The sequence below is a fragment of the Epinephelus lanceolatus genome, chromosome 11 (assembly GCF_041903045.1).
Source record: "Epinephelus lanceolatus isolate andai-2023 chromosome 11, ASM4190304v1, whole genome shotgun sequence".
Classification (NCBI taxonomy): domain Eukaryota; kingdom Metazoa; phylum Chordata; class Actinopteri; order Perciformes; family Serranidae; genus Epinephelus; species Epinephelus lanceolatus.
This window is the reverse complement of record NC_135744.1, coordinates 43,911,077-43,933,419: the sequence shown is the minus strand read 5'-3', so window position 1 is coordinate 43,933,419 and position 22,343 is coordinate 43,911,077. Positions and strand designations below refer to the sequence as shown.

Here is a 22,343-nt window from a genome sequence, read left to right as displayed (position 1 = left end):
CTGAAGCCATCTTTGGGAAAAATGTATTTTAGAATTTGAAAACAAAAATCAAAGACCAGATGTTTTAATATTGACTCCTAGTTCATTCTGGTGGATCTGTCACATAAACTGGCCTTCCCCGGGCTGACGTTATCGGTTCAGGGTTTAATCAACAACTTATTCACTGTGATTTAAGTTTCTGTTTCTTTCTTTATTCTTTTAGCTTAATTCTCTCAAACTGAGTGAATTCAATCAGATATCACAGACATGGAAACAACAGCCAAAACAGTTATTTGTCATTCTTTGGTGTCCGTTAGGATCTTTACAACCTGTGAGACTACAGTTAAACTCAAGCGTTTTGGATCACTTAAATAACAGCAGCAATTATAGCTGCTGCGCAGTGATGGGTCGAGTCCGGGCATTTTTAGGCAATTCTGAGCAACAAGCAAAAGAATTGGAAGACATTTAGCAACACAATCTGCCTTTTGCATCAGCTGAGGCTTGAACTCACAACCTCTGAGACTAAGAATCAATTTCTAGCTCACTGAGCTAATTAGTCAGTGACAATTCATGTGTAGCTTCACAAACTGACTAAGCCAGACGTGCAGGTTTAGCAGCCGTCCATGCATGGAAAAGCAGATTTCAAACCACTGTAAAAAAATCAGTTATTAAGACAAAAATCTGAAAATACACATATTGCATCTAGACAGCATGGAGATGTTGGTAATTTGTTTGCAACAATGATTGATTTGCTCCATAAGTGAAAAACTGATGTTTAAAATTGCCATTTTTACATTGATTCCAATTGTTCACATTAGAGCAAAATTCAAAATGCTGTCAAAAATTCAGTTTTTGAGATAAAATTCTGAAATTTGCCACACATCATCTACCATGACTCTAGAATATTGTCTTTTTTTAATGACCATTGAAGATTTATTTAGCAAGAATTTGCATGTATATGTTTACAGTACTGTTTACGGTCAAACATTTTGATGCACTGTAGGCTCAATTTTTGATAAATCAAAAATCTGAGAAACATAGTTTGTGTAGGACAGTCTGAAGATGCTCTGTAGCAAGTTTGGTGTCAATTGAGCAAAAACTGTGGGAGGAGATAGGTTTAAGAAGTTTTACAGTTTTTGAAAAAAACAGAGTGATGGACTTCATAATTTTTAATAGGTTTAAATGTACAAAAGTTTCTTCAGTATTGAGGCTACAGTTTGATGAAAGTTGTGAAGTTGTAGCACGTATGGTTGATTTGTTATGAATTTTCAAAGTTTTGAACTTTAGACGCTTGCTGTAGCGCCACCATCAGGACTACTGGCTTGAGTTTACAGCTGAGGATATCTGGCATGAGACTGGACCTTTGTGCAAAGTTTGGTGAGTTTTCACCCATGGGAAGTATGATTTCCTCGGAAGAAGAAAGAAGAAGAAAGAAGAAGAAGAAGAAGAAGAAGAATACCTAGGATTACAATGGTGTCCTGGCAGCTTAGCTGCCTGGACCCTAATAAAAAAAAAAGCATCTGACAAGTTAAAAAAAAAAGAAAGTAGTTTTTGTGTGAGCTGAACGGAGAGAAGCAGAGAACAGACCGTTCACACTGAAAACAAACAAGAGAAATCAATGTGTTTGACAGAGACAGAAGCTCGGCTGCTGGTTGTTGTTCAATGACGCCCGTGGCTGAAAACCAGTTTCTCTGAAAGAATCAGACTCAAACTACAGAAATAAAAAGTAAAACTGTGGAAAATTCACTGAGAAATATTTCAGCTCTGCTGTTTCACTGATTCATCATCAGAGCTTTAATCTTTACAGAGGTGCTGAACATTAATAAACTGATTGAATTTAAAGTTGGAACAAAGCAAATTAACATTTTACATTACAATTTAAAAACTGAACGACTGAATCAAACAACTTTAAAACTACTTTTGATCCTGAAGTGGTGACAGAACAACAACTAAAGGTAACGTGTGACCTGAACTAGCAGTCTGTCATGACCACTTGTAAAACATCAGAGCCTTTTCCAGCTGACACTGTGTGAGAGGCAGGTTCAGCTGGACAGGTCACCAGACTGTCACAGGACTGACACATAGAGACAGACAACCATTAGACTGTTAAAATCTCACAGTCTGTAGGAGGCTTTACTCAGTGCATTAATGTGTGACCCAACATTTGCTGTGAGGATGCACAGGAGCGTTAGCTTACCTTGGCTAACCGGGCGCTGCTGCTGCCACTCTGCTGCTTCCCACCTTCCTCTCCTCCATCCTGTGTGGCTGCAGCTCGTTGAACCGTCTGATCGCTGCCCTGCTCGTCGTCGATGCAACTTTGGTGTTCAATCTGCAGGAAGACAAAAAGTTCACTATTAACGATTAACTCTGTAGTACGAACAACAACACTCAACATGTCACTGCGTTCACAGGAGCGGAGCTACTGACGCAAAATCCAACTTATACTAAACCCTCATTTTCCCTGAAGTGAGAATCAGCAGTTAAACTGTTAAATGTAATGGATGTGTTTCACTGCAGTGTGTCGGTGAACCAGGCTGCACAACACACCTGCAGTGTGTGATGCATGTCAAAATATCTGCACTCTTTGTCTTGTATGGAAACCCAAAAACCAGCAGTCAGGACGCATCAGAATAAACACTGACAGGAAACATTTACTGCACAGTCGATACTTAAGTTGAGTCCACTTACAAACTTTACTTCAGTGAAGCTTTGAATGCAGGACTTTAACTTGTAGTAAAGTATTGTCACAGTGTTTTCTTTGGTACTTTAACTACAGTTAATGATCTGCATGCTTCTTCCAACGCTGGTCGTAGTTTTATTACATTTGTTCTCAGCGTGTGCACACACAGTGAGACAGGAACAGCTCAGAGATTTAGTGCAGACAGAGGACATGTGAGCTTACTGGGACAGGAAGCAAGTCCAAACAGGAGTAACTGGGAACCCAAAGACAGGAAAGCAAAAGCGCTGAAAACCTGACACCGACTGCGGAGAAGGAGGCTGGTTTAAGTCCGGAGAGAGTGACTGGGGAACGAGACACAGGTGAGCAGGTGGAGTCAGGTGACTGGGAGCTGTGGGGAAACTCCGAGGGCATCTGGTGGACAGATGGAGAAAGACAGGTCTGCAGAGTTCCTGAATAATGCATCGGCCTGCAGGGGAAGAAGTGAGAAATGTCTGGAGACCAGGACAGAGGGACAGATGGAGGGAAATAATAAGAGGCAGACGTTGTGACGGAGGTCAGGAAATTAGACCGTAACATGTCCAGATTAAAAAAGTGTATTCACACACACTTCCCTCTGCTGGAGACTGAACATTGAGTTATGTTATATACTGCAGGACAGTGGATTTAAGACATGAGTGAGTGCTTTGGCACATGAAGTATACTCTGTTTATTGAAAGGAAGATGAACTCTGACTCAGATTATGAGATTAAAAGAAAGATTTCCACCTCTGTTTATTTGAACCTTCACTGCAGGACGGTTTCATCAGATGTTTTTCTAGGTGGACAAAATAAACTGGACAATGAGTTTTGTGTTTTAAAAAGCATGTTGACTTGAATGATGTGTGTTAAAAAGAAAGCTTTGAAGGACAGGTATCAGTTATTAAAGTCAAAACAAATAAATGTTAAAATGTTTTATATATTTTTTGTACTTTTTTTAAGTTGGCGGGCCTTGGGTAATTTAATGGAAATAAATGACTCACAATGAAAAACAGGATTCATCAAAACAATAAGATCAATTTTAGTAAACCAATCGAAAACCACATTAGTTCATTCAACAAGACTGATATTAGTCAAACAGACTGAAGTTGTTCATAGAACAAGGCAGGGTTTGTTGAACTATGCTGTTTGAACAGTGTTCACTGAATGAATCTGAACTGAACTGAATAGGGGAACACTTTTATAAAAGTAATATAATTGGAAGTTGTGCTCCAGAAATATGCCACATTTGTAATGGATTGTCCAATCAGTACAAAACTTGCAGGATTTGTTAAATAATAAACACTAGTCCATAGCCATTGGTAGCTTTGTCACCTTCTACCTATGCCAGTCCTCAATGCCTATGTGCAGTTTCACATAGATTGACCACGTCAGTGAGTAGAAAAACGTGGGACAGACAGAATGACTGACTGACAGAATGACACACTGACAGTTTCGTGATTATGTACAGCATACCATACCATGACTTAGTCATACCAAATATTAGAAAAAAACCCCAAAACATTGGTCCACAGGGGGAGCCACAGCAATAGGTCGCATTTTAGCCATTTTTAAGCATTTTTCTGTTGTTATAGCGCCACCCAGTTGCCAATTAGAGTTAAATTTCTCCAGTCACCTTGAGGCGTCCTGTTCTACATATCTACCAAGTTAAGTAAAAATCCATATAGCGATTAGGCCTAGATAAGAAATTAGCTCTCTAGCGCCCCCATTTTGTTTGATGGGGTCAGTAATGGAGGGGTCCCCTCAGATTATGTGTGGTCATATGCCTACAAAGTTGCGTGGTGATGGGTGAAACCCTTGAGATGTTATACACCTTTATGTGATGAGCCACGCCCTCCGCAATATTCATTGCCTTATAGAAGCTCAGTTTTAGTAAGTTTTCCAACTTTTGCCAAGAGGGAACTTTAGATATTGGTCCCTAGATTATGTTCACCCAGTTTCATGCAGATCGCTCAAACTTCCTAGGAAGAGATCCATTTAAAGTGTTTTTCAAAAAATTCAAAATGGCGGAAAATCTATATAAGCGGAAGTTATGGGTTCTTGAGGCAAATGTGTTCCTCATGAGGAGAGGCATCTCTGTGCAAAGTTTCATGTCTCTACCACATACGGGGCATGAGATATGCCCATTCAAAGTTTGACATTTCAATGGGTTGCTATAGCGCCCCCCTTTGGCCAATTGATGTAATATTGCTTCATTGGCATCCTCCCATGACCCTCTACCACTGTGCCAAATTTCACAACCTGGAACAGACACACACACACAGACAGAGTTTTTGTCATTATAGTAAGATGAACCACATGTGTCGGGAGCCTCCAGCTCCAAACAAGTGAAATGGCCTTTCCAAAACTTTTTCAAACATCAACAAACTCTGAGGACTCTTTTTTAATGAAGCCATTAAAGCATGTCAACAAAATGTTTGTGCAGCTGACCAACAGGAAGTGACAGAGTCTCCAAAGAAGAGCGTGGCTCGGTAGAGATTTGGACGTCAGTGAATGAGCACCTGTCTGATCATCATAAAACCTGTTGAAGGTCTTGATTCTATCCAGCTTTCAACTTTTAAACGTCCGTGCTGGCTCGAACCCCAGAACTGTATATTCAGCCTCATTCTTAGTGCAGCATGGTGCTCAGTCTAAACTGAAGAGTAGCTAAATGAACCCATGTGCAGAACCGGTCAGAAACAGTCTTGGCGTTTAGCTGATCAACGATGAACGCCGCTGAGTCGTCTGTCTCCACTTCAAACATTAAGTTTCCTCTGCAAGTGTAAAACATAATGAAGACGGAGAGATTTACTTGATGTGATTGGATGGAAATATATGTCACACTTTAATTACATTCACTCAGTGATTTATGTTGTTGAGTTTAGGTGTCAGATGATGAACGAGGGATCCAATCTGACGACTGCAAAACAACATCAGAGTTCATTTAGAGACGGAGACCAAACATGTCTGTGAAATAAATGAGTTGAATTAGCAGCTGTGAGGTGAAGATGAGACACCAGACTTCCTCCCGTCTCTGTCTCTTTCCCTTCTTCTGCCTCTTCATCTTGTTTTCCATCCAGCTCTTCCTCACGTCCTCGCAGCCTCCGAGAGACGGTGAGAGGTAAAACTAGAGAGGCAGAGGGGGAGGAAAGAGAGGAAGAAGAGGAAGAAGAGGAAGAGAGGGGGCGGGAGGCAGAGGAGCCATTTTATAACTGAGTGACCTGGAAATGTCAGAGATGAGGAGCGAGAGTTTCTTCAGCACACACACACACACACACACACACACACACACACACACAGTGTTCAGGGTGAGACAGCCCTGCAGGTGGTTCTCCATCTCTCTTGTAAAAAGGACTTTTGCCTTTGAAGTGAGTGAATCAGAATCAAAAGGAAGCAACAGCAGGAAAGTTGTATTACATCAGCCGGGAGAGATGGTTCGCATGCTGGCGGCCCCACATGGCGGCGAGGGGGAACTGCTGGATGTCGTCACCCAAACGTGGCGTCATGAAAGTTGCGTTCAAATATTTTGTTATGACTGAGCATGAAGTGCATTAAAGAGTCTGTAAATTGTTAATAATTTCCTGGAAAGAATAATTTAGTTTGGTATAAGACAAAGTTCTGAGAGTTCTGAGTCACAGTTTAAAACATACGGCAGATTTGTGGAAGAGCTGCCTTCAAAGAGCTGCTCCTTATAAAACCAAATGAATATATTTTCAGTTTTCAAGACTTTTTGTGGCGTGGGTCTGTTGGCGTCATCACACTGTGACCTCCAGCATGACCTGAGGCGGTTTACAGCTGGTTTGCAGCCATGTGTGAAGCGGTCGGGATGAGAGTCAGCTCCTCCAAATCTGAGGTCATGGTTCTCTGCTGGAGAACGCTGGATTGTTCCCTCTGGGTTGGGAGAGAGTTACTGCCTCAAGAGAAGGAGTTCAAGTATCTCTGGGTCTTGTTCACAGTGAGGGTAGAATGGAGCGTGAGATGGATCGGTGGTTTGGTGCGGCGTCTGCAGAGATGTGTAAGCTCTCGATGTCCTGGTCCATCTGCGTCCCAACCCTCACCTATGGTCATGAGCTCTGGGTAGTGACTGAAAGAATGAGGTCACAGATACAAGCGTCTGAAATGAGTTTCCTCTGTAGGGTGTCTGGGCTCAGCCTTAGAGATAGGGGGAGGAGTCAGACATCTGGAGGGAGCTCGGAGTAGAGCTGCTGCTCCTTCATGTTGAGGTGGTTCAACATCTGATCAGGATCCTCCTGGTCCAGCTGGTAGGAGGCCCCGGGGCAGACCCAGAACACACTGGAAAGCCTCGTTACAGAGAGGACGGTCTGGAGTGGTTTGCTCAACATTCTGCCGCCGAGACTCAGCTTTGGATGGACAGTTGAAAATGGATGGATGACTTCTTTGTCAATATAGGTGTCTGACAAATTGTTTGCCTGCAGATACATTTCACATTTTTGCATTTCCAGCTGACAGAAGACTCCTTGAGCCAATATTATTATTAAAGACCGAATTAAAGGTGCACCAACTGAGCATTTTCTTCATCAGTACAAGGCAGAATAAAGTTTATGCAAGTCATACTAGCAGCTCTGTGAAGCTGCACTTAGGTTGGCTAGTGTTTAGCTCTGAAGTAAATGCTAAGATCAGCATGCTAACATCAGGCTCAAGCACCGCAGGAAGCGTGTTGGACTTTGCAGCCAATTTTCTATGTGGCCAAACTGTAGCATTAAAACGTTCAGGTCTGCACATGGCCCAAACTTTTTCTCAGAGACTAACATGGCGAAAGAGACATCTGTAAATCAGAAGACACATTTTTTTTGAATGTCACAACTCTTGCAAAATGACTCCTTTCACTGTTGGGATTTGATCCATTTGGTCTGATGACACTTTGAAAGTCTACAAAAGCCACAGGATCAAATAATTTCATCGCCATTGAAGTAAGTGGAACGCTGAACATGAAGTGAGCTGCTCAGCTGGCAAAGTCTCTGCTGCTCTGGCTCTGTGGTCCCAATGATACAGAAGATACAGATCATTTTATACCCAGGAAGTCGAACTTCTTTGGCCTCATGCACCAACAAGCAACTTTCACAAGAATGAACAGGGGCCCCGTCTCCAACACTATTCAGTTTTCTTTAACCATCCATAGTAAGGCCCTCCACAAACATCCCTCAGCCTTGCTTCCAATATTTCCCAGTGGTCACTCGCAGTATTGCAGCGAAAAAAAAAATCCCTGTGACCCCAAAATCACACAGACCACCATTAAAGAGAGACGTCTGTAAACCGTCGACACCTCCAGCTGCAACAAGCTCAGTTATGACTCTCTATTATGAAATGTGACACATGGAGGTTTTATATTTGTAAAACGTTCATGGAGCTGAGAGAAGGATTTTAAAATCTGTCAGTGTGTCTCAGATCTCATCCCTCTGTACTAAACACTTAATATTTTGAGTGCACAAGTGCTTTAAGTGCGTTCACACTGCATAGTATGGAAAAATGCAGTGTACCACTCATGCACTCAAAACGGTCCTTAAGTTGATTGGAATGACGAACACCTCTCACTATCAACGTTCGCCATCTTCGTGACATCGCAGACTTCTCAACTTCTGACATGGCGGCTGGAGACAACCAGGAGCCTGATAGTTCGACATGTTTTTTACACTAAGAACCAAAACTGTTGTCGAATAGAAGCCGTCAGTGATGTTTGTTGGGTCTGTGATGATTTGGTACTGCCAACAATAATGTGAATGCTAACCTTAGCTTGCTAGCTAATGTTAGCATTCCTTGGTTTTTGCTAACTTGTTCCTTGCTACGGCGGCACATTTTAATCAGCACTGATGTTGTAGCGTAAGTCTGGTTTATGTGTGGGCGGAGATAGCGTTCAAATGTTGGTGATAATGCTCCACCGTCTGTTTGCAGTTTGCTGTTTAAAGGAAGACGAAGGAGAAGAAAAGGCGGTTAAAAGAAAAAGCCGTCGCCACTTCTGATAAGTGTAAATTGGCAGTGCGTGATTTGAGACAACACTACCCTGTTGAAATTAGTGCACCACACAAGAAGTACATAACGAACATAGTGTACTGCACTCAAGTGTACTGATGGAAGGATGTGATTTGAGACTTAACACTGTGACGTCATCACAATGGTAAGTCTACGAGTGTTGTGACACCATATTGGCCTGAAGTTCCTGCCAAATACCTCGTAAGGCAGAGATAAGGACAGTAAATTGTTTTAAATCCCTTTGCTGCTTCCCCGGACATTTTAAGAACTTTTTTTTTCCCATTGTTGTTGTTTTTTTAGTAAATAGCATATTAGTATTTTAGCTTATTGTTTTTTAGGATCTTCTCAACACCACTGTGGGTGTTTAGTAGCTGTAACTGCTTTTGTAGTGAATTATTTTTCTTATCTTAAGATGGACTTTTTAAGTGTTGCTCTCGACCCGATTTTAAAATGTTCTTGTCTCATCCCCCGTTACCTGCCTCCTCAAGGACCAAAATAAGCTTCCATGTTTTCATACAAAGAGCATTTTAACTGCAGGACTGTCCAGCACCATCCAGAATAAACATTTAGCAGAATAATCATGAGCAATCCGTGTCGAAGGCTCAGTGTTTTGGTGATGCTGCTGGCCTGTTTGGCTTCATGTGTAAAAGCCTGGAAAATGAAAATGCCAACACGCTGTACTGGCACAGAGGAGCACAGAGTCTGCCAGCAGAGCCTCACAAACAGAATGAACGATGAATCATTACAAAGCTTTGGCCTGAAAAATAACCACGACTGGACCAACATTTCTGTCCTGAATGGAGTTTGTTTGTTTGTTTGTTTGTTTCCAGCAGGGCTGGTGTTCAGAAACCACGTTGACGACCTGGTGTGAGGAACACAAAGAGCTCTGCACTAACGAACAAGGAGTGTTATTTTGGTCTGATGAGTTGTTTTTGTAGACCTTTGTGAAGGACTGAAGCTGCTGTAGATGAGTGTCACACTTTACATCAAACAAAGAAACAGGCAGAGCTGAAGAACGTCGGTAATTAGATCTAAGTACAGAGAACAGCTGAGGCTGATGGGAACGTCGTAAGTTACAGGTGTTTGGTCATTTAAGTGTTGGACAAGCTGAAATGTGATGCGATGATGGCGCAAGATGAAAAGTCAGTGGATTGACAAAGTTATTATTATTATTCATCCTCTGGAGACCACAAATGTCCCTAATGTAACACTGAGCCGTCCAGTACTTGAGATATTTCATTAAAACACAAAACCTCATGGAGGCCGCAGGAAAAGTCAGAGGATCAACCAAAGTCAGCAGGACTAATCATCAGGGCTCTCATTTATAAACACTGTGTACGCACAAAACGAGGTCTGAAAGACGCGTACGCCACTTCCCACGCAAAAGCTGTGATCTACAAAAACAGACTTGATGGGAGAAACTCTGATGCAGGCTTACCAACATTTGGAGATGGAAAATTGGCGACACAGATGGTGAGATGGAGCCTGATTGTCGAAACTGTTTTTTGGCTGTTGTCCATATGTGCATTTTAAGTTTCCTACGTTCTCGCATTTTATAAATGCGACCCCTGGAAACTGAGGACATAGTACGAAATTTGTTGCCAATTCTTCCGGTAGATGTAAAAATACTTCACAGGATAAATAACAGCGCTACAGGAAACTGAAGGAACCACAGAAGTCATCAAGATCAATCGTCCAGGCAACACAAATATCTGTCGCAAATTTCATGACAACACGTCCAGTGGTTGTTGAGGAGTTTTATTACTGTTACTGTTTTACTGAAAACAAAAAATCTCAACCCTCAATCACCACTGAGGGAAAAGTCTACGGACCACCGACGTCAGTGGGATCAACCTCTGAGGACCAAGAATAAAACATTTCAAAGCAATCTGTCCAATGCTTGAGATATTCAGTCTGGATCAAAGTGGTGAACCAACCAACAGGCCGACATCACATCCCTGTAGTCACACCGATAACTGAAAACGTGACAGTTGCAATTATACGTTAAAAGAAACCTCAAACATTGTGCTGAAGACAACACATCAGCAATAACAATGTAACGTTAGCAAGTTAGCTAGTTAGCCACTGAGACATTAGCTGTGTTCGAAACCGTCCACTCACTCACTCACTATTCCCTATTTCGTGTTTACTATATAGTGCACTACATGGGGAACGACTAAACGAGATTTCAGACACTAACTGAAATTTTCTGAACGTCGTTGCATCAGTAGCTGCGCCGCATACTCCTGTGACGCAAGTGGACGCGCTGAGCATCATGTAAACAACCCGGGCGCTTTGAGGATGATCGAACTGTATGGTGGTTGTGCTTTTTGTCAATAAATTGTTGAAATGTCAATGGCGTGGACGTTTGGTTTTGTCAGCAACGGTTGTGTGTCTGCATTGTGAGCTGTAATAGCCCACGATAGTGCACAAGCTACAAGCTACCTGGCTCGTGCGAGCTAAGTGGCTATTGTTAGCTTGTGAGCTAACGTTACCGGCTAGCATCCTATTCGTTTTTCTTTTCGCATTGCATTGTGGTATACGGGAGTAAAATGTAGGGTACATCGTTTTTTCACTCACATTTGCTGTGCATTATGGGTATTTTATAGTCCACTATATAGCGAATGAAATTAACCGCGGAAAATTCGAACAACACTACAAAATGGCGAACACACTATATAGTGTACTATATCCGTGATAGGGAGCGATTTTGAACACAGCTAACGACATATTTGGCCTACAAGCAGTTTTTTTATCCGTGTCATAAAAAAAAAGGACCAGAATACAGTGAGACAACACTTAAAATAAACAAATAATTAGTTTAGTTTAGTTTATTTCCTTTATTAATCCCCCTGAGGGGAAATTCAATGTTTTCACTCTTTTGTCAATTACACACAGGTCTGAAAGACACACACATGCACAAACAGGACCTATACATGCACAACGTGGAGAGATGTCAGAGTGAGGGGGCTGCCCTTTGGTCAGGCGCCCCGAGCGGTTGGGAGGTTCGGTGCCTTGCTCAAGGGCACCTCGGCAGTGCCCAGGAGGTGAACTGGCCCCTCTCCAGCCACCAGTCCACGCTCCATATTTGGTCCGGACTGGGACTTGAGCAGGCGACCCTCCGGTTCCCAACCCAAGTCCCTATGGACTGAGCTACCGCCGCCCCACCAGCCACTGCCGCCATGATCATGATTTTAAATCTTTATAAACTAGAAAATGTGGAATCTTTTGTGTCTTGTGCAGCCGTCCTGCCGAGGATTCTCAAAGCCCGAATTATGGCACCCTGAAAAACCTCTGCACTTTGTCTGATATTAGTGGGAAAGGCATCCGTCACTCACAGCGCTTGCTTTTACTTAACAACACTTCTTCTTTACAGCTAAATATAAAGGACAGACGCCTCTTGTTAGAAGGCTGAACAGCTGCTAAAAGGATGATAGTTTACGTACGCTGTCGGAGAGGGACCGGCTCTCCTCTTATGGAGACATCGCACATCTAGAGCTTTGTACAGCACGTCTAAGCTGCTAAGACACAAGCTAATGCTAAGACACAAGCTAATGCTAAGATACAAGCTAATGCTCAGACACAAGCTAATGCTCAGACACAAGCTACTGCTAAGACACAAGCTAATGCTCAGACACAAGCTACTGCTAAGACACAAGCTACTGCTAACACACAAGCTAATGCTCAGACACAAGCTAATGCTCAGACACAAGCTACTGCTAAGACACAAGCTAATGCTAACACACAAGCTAATGCTCAGACACAAGCTAATGCTCAGACAAAGGCTAATGCTAAGACACAAGCTAATGCTCAGACAAAAGCTAATGCTAAGACAAAAGCTAATGCTAAGACACAAGCTAATGCTAAGTCAGACACACAATATCGTTTGTTGTTCTTACCTGCTTGAATTGTTAAACATATATCTTATGCAAACTATTTGTTCTGTATTTCCTTTGATGACTTTGTATGTGTACATATATTTTATGTATCCTCGCGGCTCTTTCTGTGAATATCATCACAGATGATGGAGGAAATTGGCATATGTTATTTTTCTCTCTTTCTCTGCATGTTCTGGTTTGTGCTTGTTCTCAGTCCGTGTACACTGTCTTGTAGGGCTGCAATTAATAGTAATGATGGTGATAATTACGATGACAATCATAACTGTTAGTCAATGTCCAATCTGGAAATCCATCGGTGAAAAAAAAAAAAAAAAATTTCTTCTTCCTTTACCTCTGGAGGCACAGCCCGGAGTTTTTGGACTAACGGAAGTGCAGGGGCCTCAGCGATCGCTCGCGCCCTTCACTTGCGGCGGTGCCCCCAGGGAATCGCCGTGTTGTTTACAAATACTTCGGGTAGAAAACCAGCAGAGTTTAGCTATATATCACATTTTTCACGTCACTATATCACCGTGTAGACTAATCTGATGTTTGTTAAGTCTATAAACACAATGACTGAACAAACGTTTTCTGTGTGCACGTTTTGTAAATAACATGGTTATCGTAGATTAGCTGGGCTAACCGTTAGCTGTTAACGTTAGCCGTTAGCTGTTAATGTTAGCCATTAGCGGTGTCTGTAATAACCATAGACTGTATAAAAATAAGGTAATAACTCAATAAACGGTCTGTGAATAAAATATTTTTTCCAGCGGATATCTTAGTTACAACATGATTGAGCTAGCAAAGCAGTTTTGTGTTGCTATGTGTGGTATTTATTCAGTTTTGGGAAATCACGATGTCTAGAAAGCATCAGTGGCTGCAGCTGACAGGGACAGTTAGCAAAGCTAACATCAGGACGTCATCTGTTAAAAGCCTCCCGTTGTCTGATACGACATGAAACTACTCCAGTTAGCTCAGTCATGTTGTAACTAAGACTTCCGCTGGAGAAAATATTTTTTTTCACGTTGATGAGACGGCGTTTTGGGTGGAGCGGTCGCTATGGACGCGGAGCTTGCTGTTTCTGTAGGTACACATTTCCTGGGGACACCGGCACGACTCGGCCACGCCCCCTCCATTGTGATTGGCTAAAGCGCAGCATCGTTCAAACTCAAAGCCCCGCCCTCCCCCCCCTAGTCGTCTTTCACACAGGGCTGCTGACAGATTCTACAGTGTAGATTGCAGAATCTGTCTTGAGAGATTAGTCAGTGTCTGCTTGACTACAGTATTTGCAGCTGTGGTACTGTGGTCTTCCCTTGTCAGGGTTTAGGGGGTCGGGGTGGAGGGGAAAGGGAACAAGGGAGATGAGGGGGGCAGAGAAATGTCACATTATTTCTTGTATTGTACATTTGTGACGGCAACACTGCTCTTCCTGACTATAATATCGATCACAAAAAGAACCCTCCACTTGTCGCCCCAACACTTCTCCCTCCCAACCAGAGTCGGACACTCGACATGAACGTGCAAAACGAGGGCAGAGAGAACTAAGCGGTAGCAACAGTGGGTGTACTGGGACTGTCTCTGAAATGCTTTTCTCAACAGAGAAAGTCTCTTTAACGACAGCGTAAAACTTTCAAAAACAGTTATTTAAATGAATCACAAAGAAATCCTGAGACTCGTAGGAGTTGTGAGTCTTGCAACGAAGATGTGACCCATTGCTCACAGACAGGACCGCTGCCACAGATTAATCCTCATCTGTTCACATGACTCCAGAAGATTTGTCCATTTTAATTTAAAGTCTAATCTGAATCTGAGGAAACTGTTTCATCCTGAGAGACGAACACACAACATAAAGTACAATTTAAACCCAAGCACACAGACGCTGCCCCCACAAGTGGGTTGATGTGGAACCAAAACTGACCACAAATGAATTCAGAGGAATAAATGAATAAATGCAGAGTGAGGTGTTTAATCAACAGAATTTATTTCTTTTGGCCCGTGTTTAAAAAATAATATCTCAGGCCGATTAAAACAGGCCCGAAGGTAGAATGAATAATCATAACACGACGTCCACTCTGCAGTTTCTCTTTGAATAAACACACACACTTGTGACAGCGTGCCCACTCCAGTTACATCCCTTTACTTTTTATTTATTCATTAATGTTTTTCCTACAGTTCTGCTCATAATCAAGTCTCCACATCGTTTGTTTACATTTGTCAGGAGAGTTTTTGTTTTACTCGCAAAGGCAAATGTTGGATGCCCTCAGGGTTTGTGTCTTCCTCTTACGCCTCAGTGTGAGTAATATAATTCATCCATTCATCCACCGGATCAGCCAGACAGTCTTTCATCCATCCATCCTGATATCCATTCATCTAGGAAAATAGCTAACCATCCATTCATTCATTCACCCACCTGTCTACCAGGGACGTTCACAGACATTAAACTAACCACAAATCAATTTTAAATGATTTCTTATGAATGATTTTTACTCGTACTCGTCGTCCTCCACTTATCCGGGTCCGGGTCTGGGTTGCGGAGGCAGCAGCCTCAGCAAAGAAGCCCAGACAGTCCTCTCCCCAGCCACCTCCGTCAGCTCTTCCGAGGGAACCCTGAGGCGTTCCCAGGCCAGCCAGGCGTTGTAAAAACCTCCAGCGTGTCCTGGGGCGGCCCCGAGGTCTCCTCCCGGTTGGACATACCCAAAACACCTCCCAAGGGAGGCGCCCGGAAGGCATCCTTACCAGATGCCCGAACCACCTCAACTGGCTCCTCTCGATGTGGAGGAGCAGCGGCTCTACTCCGAGTCCCTCCCGGATGTCCGAGCTCCTCACCCTATCTCTAAGGCTGAGCCCAGCCACCCTGCGGAGGAAACTCATTTCGGCCGCTTGTACTCGCGATCTCGTTCTTTCGGTCACTACCCAGAGCTCGTGACCATAGGTGAGGATTGGAACGTAGATCGACCGGTAAGTCGAGAGCTTTGCTTTCTGGCTAAGCTCCCTGTTCACCACAACGGACCGGTTAAGCGCCTGCATCACTGCTGATGCCGCCCCAATCCGCCTGTCAATCGTGAACTCGTGAACAAGATCCCGAGATACTTAAACTCCTCCACCTGAGGCAGGACCTCCCCCCTGACCTGGAGTGGGCAATCCACCCTTCTCCAGCTGAGGACCATGGCCTCAGACTTGGAGGTGCTGATTCTCATCCCAGCCACTTCACACTCGGCTGCGAACCGCCCCAGCAAGAGCTGGAGGTCACTGTAAATGATTTTTAGATTAATGAAATAAAAAATCTGCACACTGTTCGTCAGTATAAAATCACTCTCCAAAGTGAACCGGATTCATCTGAAAATGCACTTTCTTTTCAGTATTTCTGACGTCTGTCTACATTACGAGCCCAGAATCTGCAGGGAGCAAAACGCTTGATGCAGACGGAAAGCATAAATGCAGGGAAAAAGTGCATTTTCAAATGAATACAGTATGTTGACAAAGAGTGTGCAGTTTTTTAGGCACAAAAACCACTTGGTTATGGTTAGGAAAAAAATGTTAAATGGCTCATACATCGCAGGGAAACGCCGCAGTGTGTCGGTAAAAACACTCAGGTCAGTGCTACAAACACCAGTGGAAATGCTGCAGAGGGTCACCATAAAACTGCATCACTTTACAAATGCTGATAAGCCACGTATGTATATGTATCTGTATGTGTGCTGCAAACATTGTCCTCTGCTGACTGGACTGATTCTAGAACATATCCCAAACTAGATTGCCTGTTACAGTCTAATTCCTGGGCTTCAACAGTAATTATTGAGTCGCTGTAAAGTACGACAAACAACATTTGCATAATTAGGATGTTCTTTGGAGAATTTATTTAGGTGTGAACACTTAGCCGGGAGCCCTCAACGGTCAGCACAACAAGCAAGCCGGCTTTTAAACCATCTCTCTGTTCATCCATTCATTCATCTCTCAATCCATTCATCCAGCCGTTAATTCACCCATCAGTTCATCCATCTATCGATTGTCCACACAATAATCCACCTATCTATCCACCAAGTCTTTAATACATTCATCCATCTATCTATCCATTAATTCATTCATGTATCCATTGAGGTAGCCAGCTTTTCATTCATTCATCATGCATAGTCATCCCATCTACCTATTTATCTGTCTATCTGTTCATTCATTCATCAGTCACTCCCTCACTCTCTCTACCATCCACTCCTCCATCAGGTATCAGTTCATCCATACAGTCCATTCCTTTTTTCTCTCCGACATACATCTGCTCTTTCCATTAATTCATCCATTCATCCCCACACTCCAGGGCGACTGTCCCCTGGTCTAATGGTGGACAGATAGAGACAGAGACCCAGGTTTGGAAAAAGAATGGTCTCAGACGTTGCATCAAATCACATCATCACGCCAAATTACCCACGAGTCTCTGCTCATTTGTCTCCCGTTGTGTCCAATCTGTCCGTCTGGCTGCAACGCTCCGCTGGGCAGCACTGTTAGGCCTGACCGGTTTCTGGATCCTCCTCTGATAATTGGACCAAAAAAAAAAAAGAAGAAAAAAATTACAAAAAAAAGTGGAAGTGTATCTGCAGGGGACAGGAAGGAAGTGACACGCTGGAAACTGTCTGCTGCTAAATCCCTGTTTGATATTGTGGCAGTTTACAAACACGGACGAGTAACACTAAGTATAGCTGGAAGGAGGGAAGACAGAGTGTGAAGAAACAGGGCGGATAAACTGGATCTAACTGGGTCACATGGTTGGATGTCCAGAGTTTCTGTTTTATTAAACAACACTGATGAAAACCAACTTTTCTCAGCCCTCAGCAGAAGTTGCCACCCTACTGCTCCCGTCACAACCCCCCCCCCCAGGGTCGCAGCACATACACTCCACCTCATGTAGTTATCAAACAGTCACCTCAGAGAAGACCTCACATTGATATCACTGTGTGAGGCCGTGACTTTAAGCTTCTGAAAACATGGATCGCATCTTAAATTTTCACTCATTAAATTTATCGACGGCACAACAACATGTAACTGTGACATGTCCCATGTCCAGATGTCCAGATCCACGCAGGGCAACATTCAGCCCGTTTCTCAATCTGAAGTCAACAGAAAGCAAACCCTGGACTGTCATCTCGCCCCCAATTTCCACATACTCCGGCGCTCCGCTTCGTCAGAGATGCTCAGATCGCACCAAACAGGAAACGGAACGCACGCAGCAGCCGGTAAATTTCAAAATACAACACAATGCACAGACTACGGATTGTAAACTCTCAATTTTTTAAAAATCACGTCACATCCTGTCGCACAAGTTGTCAGCCAGTGCGAGGGTCCGAGGAAAGGTGGACGAGGAGTAACTCATAGTTGAAGTGGGAAACCACAGTATTTTGTATGACACCACACGTCCTTTCTACAAGGATACAAACTGAAAGAAGACCTGGTGTGAAATCGCAGGCGTTTTGGGAGTGAATAGTGCTTTTTATCGCATGATTTCGCAGTTTGCACATGTGAGCTTGCAGCTCCACTACACCGCGTGGCGCTCCAAAAACGCACCCAGTAGGCGACGGTACGCGCCATCGATCGCTCCAGATCCACAGTGTTGCGTAGCGCGGCGCAGACGGAGTATGTGTAAATTGGTGGTGGGAGGCGGCTGTTCACTTCCTGTATGAATGTAGAACCAAACCATGATGTTTTTTCTAAACCTAAGCAGACGTCCCTACCGCAGAACGTCAACAGCAGACACTGAAGGAAGTCCAATGACGAAGCAAGATACGTGACGACTTGGGATGAGAACATGTTACAACATTAGCATTAACTCAGAGCTGTGTTTTTGATGAATGTCAGTACTTTTGGCTCCGGTTTTGGTCTCCACCAAATTCATATGGTAGTGAACACATCGTTGTATGAGGATACGTTGACCTAGCGTTCACTGGCTTTTTACAGCTTATTCTCTGGAAAAGACGCTACGCTACAAAAAGATGATTAATGTCTGCACTGACGACAGCTGTGGCCAGAGGCATTACGTTTTTGGGTTGTTGGTCCATGTGTCACAAATGCGTACGTCCAATTCTCTACTTTCTGGTCTTCCTAAGAAAAGCACTGCTCAGTTAGAGTTATTACAAAACTCAGCTGCATGTGTGGTGACGAGGACCAGAAAGAGGGCACACATTACACCAGTTTTAAAGTCTCTTTTTTTTTTCTCTTTTTTTTTAAGATCCTTTAATTGGTTTATAAAACTCTTAATGGTCGTAGTCCCACCTTTATCGTATGAACCCTCGAGAACTCTCATGTCTTCTGGTACTGGCCTTTTAAGGTTAGAGTTAGAAGTTTGGTCTATCTTCTAATTTGTTATTTATTCTAACTTATGTATTTGCTGATTTTAAATTGTTTGAGTTTTTATCCTGCCTCTGGTGTTTGCCCACTCATGACAGTGTTTCCTCAGCTCCTTTTCCCATTTTTTGATCTTGTGTTGTATGAAGCAGAAACAGCTTGACGCTGCTGTTAAACCGTAAAACTGTCGCCCTCACTTTTGGGCCTACCTGTACACCCTCACCTGCAAATTCATCATTTGCTGTCAGTGGAGAGGATTTCCTGCTCGGACAGACATCAGAATTTTATTTCTATCAAATCTCAGTGGGACGTCTGTCGGCTGTAACATTTCAAATGTCTATAAATGTAAAACACAACGTGAGGAAATTCAGGTTCGTACTAAGACACGAGTGTTACAGATGATTCCAATAACAAGAAATAAATCACAATATCCAACACACACACACACACACACACACACACACACACACTCTGTCTTTATGGCCTCAGGTCGTGTGTTTAGATCATCTGGATTAATGAAGCGAATACAGTCGGACTCCAGCTCTGCTCTCCATCTACTCTCTGAATCTTCTTCTTTACTTCTTCCACTTGTCTTTTATTTTTCTGCTCTCTCCTGCTGTCGTTCATCCTCTCCTCCTTCGCTGATCTTTTTTATTTAATCCGTTCTTCTCTTCCCTGAGGTCACAGTTATTCCAGCCATCACTTTCTGTTTTATGAACCTCCACATCTTCATTCTCCTTGTCCTCCTCCTCCTCCTCGCCCTCCTCTCCTCACTGCCGGCGGCCATGCAGCTGTGAATTAAGAAGCGTGATGACCTCCGACCTCCAGTCGCTGATCATCATCAGGCAAACAGCCACCAAAACATAAAATAACAACCATATTTCCAGGGAAAAAGAAGCTGTGCAAGTCGACACAAATGCACCGTATAATAACTGATGTGCACGCAATTGATTTAAATAAAGTTTTCTCCACAGGTTCAACATAACACACAGTGAGTAACTGATATACTAATGATCATTTTGCAGATAAAGTATAATTTTAATTTCTCTGTCACTCAAAAGAATTGTTTTTTTCTATCGGGGACTGCAACAACTTTTTGATTCTGTTTTTTTATTTTTATCTAATACGTGTACTCTAATACTAACACACTTTACAAACTGACATATTCAGAAACTCATTTTGTCCAACCAACAGTCCAAAACCTAAAGAAAGACGGTCCTTTCTACCACCTGGTGTGAAGCAGCACAGAGCGCAGTACAACTGTCACTGTTTGACAGCGTGCAACCCAGGCTGTGTAAGAGCAAATGTATTTGCATGCGTCTGTACAACCATGGATGAATAAGTCTTGAAATGAGGCAGCAGAAAGCAACTGATCTTCTGAATAACAAAACCCAGGTCTAAAGTCAAATTGCAGCACAAAATATGAACTTAGCAGAGATCAGAACAGAGCTGCTGTCCGACTACACTTAAAGTCTTCTTAAAATTTTTCTGTCACTCAGAAATCAAACTGACTAATTGTTCTATCTCTTTATGGAGTGCAAAAACGGTTTGATTTTAGACATTTTTTTATTTCTAAGGCAATATAACACTAATACTAAAACACTCAAATTCAACAATGAGCATTTTGTCCAACCAACAGTCCAAAACCTGGGTGTGTACGTTTTACGTCTCATTTCCACTTACGTATGTGACCAGATCCATAGATCTATAAATACATGGATGATGCCTCTAGTGTCCAATGCAAGGAAGTGCATTTCGTCACGGACGTATAGACACCTGACTGAAACTGTAGTCGCAGGGGAGAGGCTAATTTGTTTAGTTTGTTGCCATCCAGTAGTTTGGAGTATCGGCTTGGAACATTACCGGGACAAAAACAGGATCAGTGTTGCACGGCAACAAATAAATGAAGATGTTGGCCTGACAGGTATGTGGCACGATCTGCGAAATGTTTCAATAAAAAGATGTATGAACAGCTAAACGAGTCATACGCCTGTTAGTTAACATGTTTTTAGCTAATTATGTGTATTAAGCGCATAAATACAGTTGTCTGGCTCATAAATTTGTAATTTTGCTGACAGTATTTAATATACTGAAAATGACAATCAATATTTTAGCAGAAAAAACATTACTCTGATTCACAGTGTGTTCAAACTACATAAAAAATACCCAGTTAGCAAGTGAGCAGCCTGTTAGCTAAGTTAGCACACTGTCAAACAGTCTCTCTGAAATCCACCGCAAAAGTTAAATTTTTTGAACATGCTCGAGGCAAATTCTGGACTGATAAACTATGGAGGGGAGGAGTTTCACAGGCACTTCAGAAACCACAGAGGTTCCCATAGGAATGAATGGACTTCTGGTTGACTCATCTCCGCGCACAAGTGGGCACAAGGCATTAAAAATGAGATGTGGGTAGGTGATTTTTGATCCAGCACAAAGTGAAAAACCAGGTTTAAAGTCAGAATGGTGCACAAAATGTGAACGTAGCAGAGATCAGAGCAGAGCTGCTGTTTGACTCCACATTACGAGAGACTCTGTATATATTTACTCACATATTATGACTTCATATTATGCCCAGAACAAATCCATGATTAATAAAGGGATTAGCATAACTCCTTTGACTGCACCTGTGCCATGCATCGTAGCTCATGAGCTGTAGAGTCCTTAAAAAATCAGTTTATTATTCTGTAAACGAGCAAATATTTGTATTTTAGGAGCTGAAACTCGTCCATTATCGTCATTTTGGCTTAAAAATGACTAAACAACAAATCAGTTATCAAAATTGTTGCAGATTAAGTTTTTGTCAATCAAAATTTGAATCGCCTAATCATTTCACCATATCTATCTATCTATCTATCTATCTATCTATCTATCGTTAACAAAGTGGCTAAAATAAGATAAGCTCCTCTTCCTCTCTGTCTTCGTCCCTCAGGAGTCAGATGAGCAGAGTATCGCTCTCCCTCTTCCCGGCAGTCAGTTTGAATTTACTGATTAGCCTTCAGCTAACCTGTGGACGACAGGATCCACCGGCTCACGTCTGTCTGGATTAGAGTCGCCTGTTAATTCATCCTGTTGCTTTTGGCAAAATACCAATGCCGAGGAAAGATGAAAAAAAAAAAAAAAAACGAGACAGAAAACTGCATCTGCATGAAGAGCGACTTTCAGGAATGGAGCGAAGGGATGTGTGATTTTTTTCATGAAGAGTCTGTTGATGTTCTTTTTCTTTTTTTAATCCGTCATTTCTTCCTCCCTCAGGTTTTCTGTCTCCTCCTGAGCTTCACTGATCAACATCCCCTCAGTCATGTGTGACACTGACGGTGAGGTTAATGTGTGAGACGAGATGTGAGTCACAATATTCACACAGTGGTTAAATCTGAACATCCATTCTGTGCTTTTAGACGTGTTGTCCCATTGTCGAAATCCATTGTCGTACTCTGCTGTGTTTCTATGTCGTACTCTGCTGTTTCTTTGCCGTACTCTGCT

The 22,343-nt window shown here is 42.7% G+C and overlaps 1 protein-coding gene and 1 long non-coding RNA gene across 10 annotated transcripts in view; one reads left to right on the top strand and one right to left on the bottom strand.

The window, feature by feature from the left end:
- The window catches only part of LOC117270487 (uncharacterized), a 149,449-nt gene that overhangs the window by 102,814 nt on the left and 24,292 nt on the right, over window positions 1-22,343 (bottom strand). For 7 of the 9 annotated variants that reach the window (XR_013492376.1, XR_013492378.1, XR_013492377.1 and 4 more), the window contains exons 1-2: window positions 2,882-3,105; window positions 2,177-2,308 (exon numbers count right to left, since the gene is read on the bottom strand). Coding sequence is in view for 5 of the 9 variants with exons in the window: in XM_078172673.1 (XP_078028799.1) it covers window positions 2,177-2,308; window positions 2,882-3,070 (321 nt within the window). In the remaining 4 variants the exon portion in view is untranslated. Of the gene's footprint in view, window positions 1-2,176; window positions 2,309-2,881; window positions 3,106-16,952; window positions 17,059-22,343 lie in introns of those variants that run through there. The other 2 variants (XM_078172674.1, XR_013492379.1) reach the window with 2 other exon arrangements.
- The window catches only part of LOC144464770 (uncharacterized), a 186,868-nt gene continuing 165,489 nt past the window's right edge, over window positions 965-22,343 (top strand). Inside the window, exon 1 of the long non-coding RNA XR_013492380.1 lies at window positions 965-1,129. This is a non-coding gene — a long non-coding RNA (uncharacterized LOC144464770). The remainder of the gene's footprint in view (window positions 1,130-22,343) is intronic.